Source organism: Sesamum indicum, linkage group LG1 (genome assembly GCF_026168435.1).
Source record: "Sesamum indicum cultivar Baizhima isolate 11 linkage group LG1, ASM2616843v1, whole genome shotgun sequence".
NCBI classification, from domain to species: domain Eukaryota; kingdom Viridiplantae; phylum Streptophyta; class Magnoliopsida; order Lamiales; family Pedaliaceae; genus Sesamum; species Sesamum indicum.
Genome location: NC_142657.1, coordinates 21,424,077 through 21,434,539, shown reverse-complemented (window position 1 = coordinate 21,434,539; position 10,463 = coordinate 21,424,077). Strand labels below are relative to the sequence as shown.

The 10,463-nt window shown below is 34.9% G+C and overlaps 1 protein-coding gene across 1 annotated transcript; it reads right to left on the bottom strand.

Moving 5' to 3' along the window:
• Positions 1–1,950: 1,950 nt before the first annotated feature.
• On the bottom strand, positions 1,951–8,168 carry LOC105170273 (RWD domain-containing protein). Its single transcript, XM_088883125.1, has 8 exons — positions 7,914–8,168; positions 7,269–7,307; positions 6,683–6,820; positions 6,268–6,407; positions 6,060–6,160; positions 5,043–5,155; positions 2,658–2,990; positions 1,951–2,516 (listed from the first exon to the last, which is right to left on the bottom strand). The coding sequence occupies exons 1-8, from the start codon at positions 8,049–8,051 to the stop codon at positions 2,469–2,471; spliced, it is 1,050 nt and encodes a 349-aa protein (XP_088739251.1). The 5' UTR covers positions 8,052–8,168; the 3' UTR covers positions 1,951–2,468.
• Between the last annotated feature and the right edge of the window lie 2,295 nt (positions 8,169–10,463).

Below are 10,463 nucleotides of genomic sequence, written 5' to 3'. Positions count from 1 at the left end.
TTGAGAGATGGATGAAAGGTGAGGATTGATTTAGATTGCAGGACAATGGTTGGAATTTTATATTGAGTGGTGAGAGATTAGCCACAAATGTGCACGCAAACCATTGCTCTTTGCGACTCTCTCTCCATTCTCCTGCAAATATTATCACACAAAAAGATCTCTTACTTTAATGCAAACTTTCTGCCAATCAATAAAAATCTAAGATATATATATAGATAGATAGATATGTTAATTATAAGCAATATGGGAAGATTCAATACAAACAATATACACACTTATTTAATATATATATATATATTCGATAAATACCAAAATTAAAAAATATATTAAGAATAAAAAATTAAGTGACAGTATCAAAATTGAGCGACCACGTGTTTCATTTAATTACGAATATAATAATTGTTATGTTCTAATTTGACAAGATAATATTTGAGCAAAAGTCGTTATTAGGATTAATTAGTGAAGAAAAACTGTGATGAAGTTCTCGTTATACATAATTAGTGGTACATTTATAAAAATAATATAACAATCACAAGAAAAGTATAGTGATAATTAAATACTTAATAATTATACTTTTTTTAGCCTAAAATATGTGATGTTGTGGTCCTAATTTAATAGTATTATTATTTATTCAATTCAAAATTACTCAGAATTGATATAAATAAATTGAATTAAGTTATTAATAGTCACATAAATATATTCAATCATTGTGTTGAATAAATTAAGAGATGATCAAACACCTTTTTGAGAATGCTAATAGACATGCACCTAATTACGGCGAGATGAAGGGATAAAATTTTTCCCCCTTCCTAAAGTCTCAATTGCAACATGATGGAAATAAATAAATAAATAATATACTTTAAATTGAACTAATGATCGACCTACGAATATTTTATTGCAAGAGTTGTGGTTGCTCTTTGTGGTTTATAATGAGACAACTAATTATATCAAAATCACATCAATTAACGCCATCGTGATCACGATCACAAATTACTTATGATCCAAAAAAAAAATTTATTGGGATCGTCATTCAGCATGAAACAAAAACAGAAAAACAATAGAAAATGTAGCTTTTGAAGAAGCTCAAGATTTCTTCTTGTAAGAGGTTGTGAATTTCAACCTGGATGAATTCATGATTGTAAAAAAAATAAAAAACAATATAAAAAGAAGGAAGAAAAATGGGACTGGAGGTAGGTACGATACCCCATTTGGATTGCAGGATGATTGTGTCTTGATTGTGTTTCCATGTGATAAGACGTGTAAAGGATCGTTGTCAGTTGGGTCACAATCGTAGACTTTAAAGCCCTAATCCAATTGGCCCAATCCATCATAGCTGAATTATTTTATATTTTGTCAGACCCTCTCACCTACTAAGACTAAGATCCATATGTCCTCGCAAAGGGAATTCCTTGCTTTGGTGGATATGGTTCTCTCTCTCTCTCTTTTTTTTTTCATTAAAAAAAATAGGTTTTTTTATTTGATAAAATACTATTTATAGATATACTTTTATTTTTTCCTAAGCACGTCTCCAACGTAGTTCGTTATTTGAAAATTGTATCACATTGATTTTAATTATTATATTTTTGGATCTTAATGTATTATTCACATTATATTCATAAGTATCACTTTGTTTCAGCTCAAATTAAAAAAATTAACTTTATCTCAATAAAATTATTTTTTTATTTCATTTTTCTCATTGAAATTATTGGCCTCTATTTTTTTTTATGTGGTATATTCATAAAAACTAGTCTTCCTATACATATTTTATATTCTCTATTGTATTACAGAAAATAAATATGACCAAAGGAGCTAACTCTAAAAAAGGCCGAAGCTTACAAAAAAAAATGTGAGTGGGTTGGACTATAACCTATCAAGCTTGATAGTACGCGAGGTGAGTTGGTACAAACTCACGTTACGAGGCTCGATTGCCAAATTAGAAAGACAAGAATATGACACGAAAGTGCAATGGATTTCACATTTACACGTCATTCTTGATGATGTTTACAACTCAAGGGAGTAGTACCGTTCATTGATAAGACCCATGAAAACTATATATGGAGGGGGGCATGCGCACTCTAAATTTCCTAATTCAAGTCCTATAAATAATTCCTCCATACTTAGACGTTTGTCTGCCATTGCCTTTTGCCTAAAGGGAAAGAGATCCGCCAGAAATAAGGGTAATTTCACCTGCCAATCTCATTACATTCACACAGAAAGCAGTGTAGCACATACAAACCCAACGTTGTGGTCTACAATTCAGTGCAATCAACAATGATGCACAATGTCAATCAAACTTCATTGTCAGTAAAGCTTTGAAGAGGACAAAAGCATTACCTTCCAAAATGTAAGCAGGAACTTCGTTGGATTCGGTTATTATGTCACCTTTTTGGTGTCTGGTGAAATGCAGACAAGAATGATGGATATGACCTCTACTTTGATGCTGATGGAATCCATTAATAAGTGAAATCTCACTGCCTCCACTTAAAACTGAAACCATCCTTTTCGCTGACATGTTTCTGTATATAACTATATATTGCATGTTCATCTCGGAAAAGTTTAAAAACAAAAAAGTTTTGGAAAAAAGAAGGGGGTTGGGGATGCAAGAAATCATTAATTTAATTTTATGAAACATTGTCTTTCCTAACCCATTGCCTTACTTGTTTACTTGAATTTTGTGTCCTGTGCTTCCTCATGGTAGAACTGTTGTGCTTCCTGGAGCCAGGCCTGTTGAATGAACTTCCTGGTTTGGTATCGGATTTGGGTGCTTCATCTTTGTTTTGTGACTTGTTGGGTACCACATCGGGTTTAGTTGGGGGTACGGCAACCGGCTGGGGAAGAAACATACCCGGTAATAAGACCTCTGTTTTTTTGGGTTCAATCAAGCCACTATTTTCTTGCTGGAGATTTAATATGGCCTCAAATTTTTGTCTCCTGATCTTCTCAGAATCGGAATGAAGGATGTCTTCATCAATCTGGATCCCATTGGAATCCTGAGGTAAAGAAACATGAATTAGCTTCTCCTCGCATGAAAAGATGATATTAAATAAATCAGGACCGCCAGTAAACAATTTATAATGATATAATTAAATAGTAAGAGGAGGTCCCATTAGCTTTCAAAACCCAAATAATAAACAATTTATAATGATATAATAAAATAATAAGAGGAGGTCTCATTAGCTTTCAAAACCCAAATAACTGACACTCGTGCAGCTACAGATACCCTTATTTTCCTGAGAAGCCTGATGATAAAAGGAGTTCTTACACATTTGGTTCCAGAACTGTAAAGAAATATTTGTCTGACCTCTCAAGTACACAAAACAGAAAAAGCAGGTCCCGGTGAATACTTCTGTCCATGCATATTATTATCCCAAATTGTATATAGAACAGACATGAAAGTCCACACCTAACTACGCAAACAATGAATGCTAATAAGCGCAAACTTATGTGAGCTTTTACATGGACAACTGATAGGTTATTAAGAGATGAAAACTTACCATCTTAAATGACACAATTCACAGCTTTGTTTATTAGACATTACCACGCACAAGTTTGGTAACATAACATTCCGACTTTTTACAACCTTTTAATGAAATCCATAAATCCTTGTAAAGCAGTATCCCGCTTCTTCAACTATCCCATGTAGAAGTAAGGTAACCTGCAGGACCTTTTTAACACTGAATTCTGTTCACATTCACTAGGTAAAACTTTCTGGCAGATATTGTTATATTCACAAGCCATCTACTAATTGTTCGGTATGGGATTTGATTCAACAGCAGTTCTTAGCCAAGGATTCAGGCAGTTTCTAACACATCCTTGATACTGACCATAGCATCCTCATTGACATTAGAAACTAGGGTGAACAATATCACAAATTTCAAGGCTTAAACTTCAAAGTCATCGGCTGATAGAATTCTATTGTTACTTCATAAACTGGACCATCTATTTGAACATGGTGGTCCAGTTATCAAATGCGAAAGTTCTCTTCTAAAGTAGTACTACACGTGGACAAAGGTCTGATGTTTATTAATTATATTATAGCATACATAATTTCCTATTATGATGTGCAATGACAACATATTAACGGAAGTTGCTTCACAAGCAATGGTATTAGGTTGTCAAAAGAAAATCTTATCACTCGTCATTTATTTCCCGCTCTTTGATCACTGCAAGAAAGCTACAACAGCAGGATTTCCCTGATCCTTCCTCCCTGAGAAAACAGAAGTCTTCAGATCCGTACAACTTTTCTTGAAAATCCTATGGTACCATGTTGGTTAGAATACAGTTGAGTGGTTGCCCCACCAGAAACCACAGCAGCAACAGCAGCTTGATGGGCTCATAAAGTTGTGATCCATGCAGCATGAGTTGTCACATAGATTAATCTCCAAAAATGCAAACCTTATTCCCTTATGGTTGACCTCCGGACTTGTTGAAGGTGCTTGTTCAAGATAATGTCACCCTGGCATAAATCTGTAGCTAAGACGAAATTCTGATTCCTTCTTCCCCCTGATCCCGTATGTTATACACGTTTGACTATTCCCGAAAGGATATTATTGATCAAGAAATTAAATCAACAAAGCGAACATGTTTGATTTCTCTCTCTTCCAAACGAGCATTTTGCACTATACTGTCGACATACTTAATTACTAGTTAGGTAATTATTTTTATTATTTAATGATGCTATCATCCACCCTTCAACTAGAAGGCATTGTCCTTAGTATCCAAAACTCTGATTAGAGGTGGATGACCATCTTATAACTAGCAAAACACCATTATCTCAGAACATCACCATCGAGCAAACTATTGTCATCTTGAAATCAGCCTAGGATATTTTAAAACCATATGCAGAAATCACAAAAAAGTTATTCCTTGTCAGGTAAAGACAATATTTTTGCATTTGTAATTGCACAGATGCACACAGAAAAGTCTTGATAAAGAACCATAGAATGAAATGGTAGCAATCTGAGAGTAATTAAAAGGAAATTGAATTCCTTAGAAAGATACAAACTAAAATAATCTATTTACTGGAGGCTCATATGACTTACCAAATAGCTACCAGTGCCAACCAAGCCTAGCACGTGTTCAATATCCTTGGCAAGAAAAACTTTACGACACACCGGGCACTTCCCCATACTTTCTTCCATCATTCTGTGCATGGCTATGCAATACAACAATTGTGCATCAGAATTGAAAGCCAACAAAAAGTCATGCAAGTAAAATTATATAGGAAACAAAGATCAGAGCACATGGTTCCCATTCAATGGCTGGAAAAGGACAAAATTTCTCTGTTCTAGGGTGCATCATATGGACCTCATACAAGGCTAGGTTGTATATAAGAGTGACACGAGGACAAGAAATAGAGTAGAGATAAGCGAATGAAAAGAAAAAGCAAAACAGAAGAGTGTTAGGTAGTCAAGAGAAGTGGGTGAAATCACTGAACACAAAGTGAGTTGAACTTCCTAATATGCTTGAATGCCTAGCAACAGCTGAAACATGGCAGGCCTCCAGCATGTCTAGAATTCTTTGCCTCAGCACAAGGGGAGACTTTACTTATACACCTAATTTTCAATAATTAGATAAAGAAGACAAGAGGGAATGCTTATGACACCAGACTTCATGCTTTAACATGGTGTCTTGAAAGTAAAATACTCATAGACAGTTTAAACGCATAATTCTATTTTACCAGTATTAACATGTTTGGTATAGTATTGAAATGCTTAACAATGTACATTACTTGGTTACATAGAATTATTGTACAAACCAACAAATTGAAGATATTTAGGGTGTTGCAGTAATATTATGCCTTGTAGCTTTAGGAACAATGAGAAAGTGATGATAACATTAACATGGAAAGGAGTAAATAAAAAGATATGGTATCACATCAATAATAGTATTTGACGAAACCCATGAAAATAACTACAGTAACAGAAAATTGAAACCAAAAATGAAAATATAATGGCTAGAATACCACTTGAACCACAATAAAACAATGGCTAGAATACCTCTCAGAACTTCTGAACACTGTGATAGTTAAAACAAAATATTGCTGCATGGAAGCATACCTTGTTGGTCTTGCATAATCCGAGAAGTTGAAGATGACGAACTAGTAATGTCCTTTTCACTTTGCACCTGGGTCCAATTCCACCATCTGATTATGCAATCACTGCAATAATTGGAAAATCCGAAGTTCAACAAGTTTCAGAGCCCACCTTGTGAATGAGATGAAAGTATTTGAAATTAAAGAAAATGAAGACCACTAGATGTACTCACCAATGAAAGCAATGGAAACAAGACATTAACTTCATAAATGGTAATGAATTGCAACGAGCATCTTCATCAAGCAATGGATATAAACATAATGGGCAGTTTCCATCTGGGTGGTTCATACCAGAGAGCCTCTCCACTGCTTCCTAATAAATCATGGAGCAATTAACATCTTGAAATGGACATTTTGAGGATAATACACTTCATACAAAGTTACAAACAACTCTATGGATTGCATTCATGTGTAAGAGATAGCAGGTTAACAGTGAAACAAAAACAAGAGGAGGTCACTGATATGCACTTCTTTGTAGACTCCAGGATAAGTAAAAATGATCAAGCAAGACTAAGTGTCAAACATAAAAATTAGCCCTCACACTAAGAATAAAATAAGCAAACTAATCTGAAGTACATAATTTGTTACCTCACAAAGTGCCACAAGCATTAGACATGAGGCAAGTTCAAAAGCTTTTTCACAAATGCTAGCAGTAAGATGCTTCTGTCTCTGCTCATCGAGACCCTTGGAATCAATAATACTAATCTTTGGAGGCTCTACCGGATACTGCAAAAGGAAATAATTGACATAAGGGGCACTAAGATCTGCTCTCATCTACTGATAATTAAGTTTTAGTGATTTGGGATTACTGTAAAGAAAAAAGGGCCTAGATATGAAGAAAAGGGAAAACAATATAACCAGTAGATATCACAGAATGATCGACATAAGAGAAAAAATGGTAAATGAACTCACTAGAACCTTTTTGGTCCCATTAAGAAATAGGAACTCATGGACCAACCAATTGTGATGATGATGCAGAAGTATCAACATAAGGAAAAAAAGGGGGTGAACTCACTAGAACCTTTTCTGGTCCCATTACGAAGGAAGTGCAGAATGAGTGTGTAAGCATCAACATAAGGAGAAAAAAGGGTAATGAACACACTAGAACCTTTTTTCGTTCGATTAAGAAGGAAGTGCAAAATGTGTGTAAGCATGCGATGACATGCATAATTACCTGAGGACCAGCCTTCATGCCAATAGTTGCTTCCACAAACTGCAGAAGAAAGCACCATTATTCCTTTTATACCAATTTGATATGCCAGAAATAACGCAACAAGGAAGAGATGATGGCATATCGCATGTTACTAGGTTAAAGAAGAAGACAAATTACCCCAAACATCTTCCCACAACTAAGTAGGTCAAATAGAGAAGACAGATAAAAAACTCAACTCATGTCTGGTGCTTTCTATTATAAGAGTCATAAATCTGTACACCATCGGTAGCATCTTATGGTGAACGGATCAGAAGCAATAAGATTTTGGGATTATATCCAGTTCCTCCGAGAATGATCAGAATGAGAAGTTCATATTTTATTGAAAAACATACTCTCAGAAATCCATATATCCACAATCAACAATAGCAAAGTTCAAAAATAGAGAACACATTTAACATCACAAAGTTTTCAGCAAAGGCAAACCACAAACGACCCAGATTATTCAAACAAAAACACTCAAACAGTCATGAGCACACCCGACCACCCAAGGAAAGTACTCATCAAATCGAAATCCCTTATTTGAGCGGCATGCTACTAGAACAAAAAACATTATCAACATTCCCAATCCTCAAAGAACAATTTCTCCGACCCAGAAAATTGAGATACCTGTTGAGAGGAGACATCAGCTGTTCGCGGCTTAAGGTGAACGTGGAGATGGGGAGGATAGGCTTCGATGACTAGGCAATCGTCCCCGTACACCGCCTGGACTGCCTCAACTTCTGCCAACACCTCTTCTTCAGCCATCGGCGACGGCGGTGGCGGTGGCGGTGTCAACTGTTTACTGGTGGGCTCGCCAATCGGCTCAAGTTCATACAATAATCACGCAAACAAGTCCTGAGTTCAGATTTTGTGCACACTTTATTTTATGTAACTAAATAATTCTTAAAAAAAAAAGTACTTTTGAGTTATAAACTTTGAGAAATTTTACTTTAATGACCACTCCTAATCTTAATATAATATAAAGAAAATAATATATGTATTTTTTTCAAATTATTTTCTTATTTTTTTAAAAAATTTATCCTACGAATAAGATATATGCTGTACACCAAAATTGTAGTTACAAAATACACCATAACTATTATAATTGCAAATCGGAGATACAAAAAGATAAAACATAATGAACATTAAAAATAAATATGAAGAGGTATATGCAATCATATATACATATATATATATATATTTGATTATCTTTTTTACTTATCAAATTTTGATTATAACTGTAACTTTTGTTTTAGAATATTCAAGTTTCCAAAAAAAAAAAATCATACTTAAGAAGGTTTTCGGATGAGTAATCAACTTTTCAAAGCACGATATTAAAAAATATTTGGTAAACTATCTTAAAAGTTAGCTTTTAAAATAAAAAATAAATTATTAGAAATGTATAATTCCCTTTTAAGAAATAAAAAAGTCCTTTACTTATATATATGTTTTAAAATCATCAAACTCGGCCAATTTTAATTAATAAAAAAACTTATTTGTTAGAGAAATGCAAATTTTAAAAGCTCTTTTATTTTGTATAATAAAATTAAGATGAGATAAATAATTTCATGATTTCGATCATACTTTTTTATTACTATCAAAGGCGGGCCAACCACATTAATATCGAATTTGAGCTAAATAAAGTAAACAAAAAATAAACTTTAGTTGGCAGGAATATCAAACCCAATTCTTCTAAGTAAAGGATATCTTAAGAAATTAAATATCAGATAAACAGAGTATAATTATCCCTAATATATATTTTCAACTTTGCTTTATTGATGATCTGCTTTCATTTTAAGGGCGAATGAGCCGTCCATTTGCGTTTTTAAGAAGGGGCTTGATTCGTTTGCAGCACTATCCGGATTATGTGTCAATTTTCAAAAAAAGTCATCTCATCATTTCAAAATCGGCTCATGGCATTCGAGATTGGCTGCTCGAACTGCTATCATTTAGTGAGGGCCATCTACCTCTCTGTTACCTTGAACTTCCACTCCTTGCCTCTCTTATTTCGATTAGGGACTGCACTCCTCTTCTATAGAAGATTAATAGTCGCATACGAGGATGGGAAGGGATGCGACTCACCTTCGATGGTAGGTTACAACTTATCAAATCTATTTTGTTGTCCTATCATACTTATTAGGCATCGACATTTATTTTGCCAAAAACAGTCCTCAAGGAAAGTAAGAAGTGTCTACGTGCTTTTCTTTGAAAAGGCACTACTGGTACGGGTTACCCGAAAATTGCTTGAAAAACCATTTGCAAATCCGTGGATGAGGGTGGACTCGAGTTGAGAGATGTTCTTGCTCTCAATCGAGCCTTCATGTGCAAACATTTATGAAAGATTATTATAAGGCAACGTGACTCCATCTAGATTGATTGGGTAGTCCATACTCACCTTGTCAATCAGACTATTTGGACTGTTAGTGACAGCAGGAGCACGTGAGGGTGGCGTCAGATCCTTGCTCTTCGCTCGCCTATGCTCCCAAGCACCGATTTTTAGCCAGGAGGAAACCGTATAGTATGGTTCCGCCCCCATAGACCCAAGATAGCTTGGTATTCATTATTTTTGGGTCCTTTCATGATTCCCCGCAATCAATTTTTTTTATGGTTAGCCATTTTGGGAAAGCTTTATACACTTGACGAACCTTGGCTATCCCACACTGGAGGGGCATGTGTCCTATGCCAAGACGGATCACTTAAGACCCATGATCACTTATTCTTTCACTCCAATTATGCTCGCCAATGCCTCGTAGGTATCCGGGGGATTGTACGGTTTCAATGGCCCACTCGATCTTAGGCTATTGATGTGGAGTGGATGTCAACCAAGTGGAGAGCGAAGCAAGTCGTCAACGCGTCATTTCGGGCATTGTTGGCTTCCTTCGTTTATCACCTATGGCAAGAGCAGAATCTATGGATCTTTCAGCACACCAGCCACTCTTATTAACACTTGTAAAAATTATAATTTATGAGATTAGATTTGCTATACTTAATCACAATCTCCCCTCAACTGCTAGACACAGGGATTTTATAAACTATGGAGAATCTCTTGATTTGAAGGAACTTCTGATGCTTGAACCGTGTTGTACTATTATTTTTCATTAATAAAATTTACAATTACCGAAAAAAATAATATATTTTTTATGCATCCAAAATTACGTAAAGAGAAAATAGGAGGAA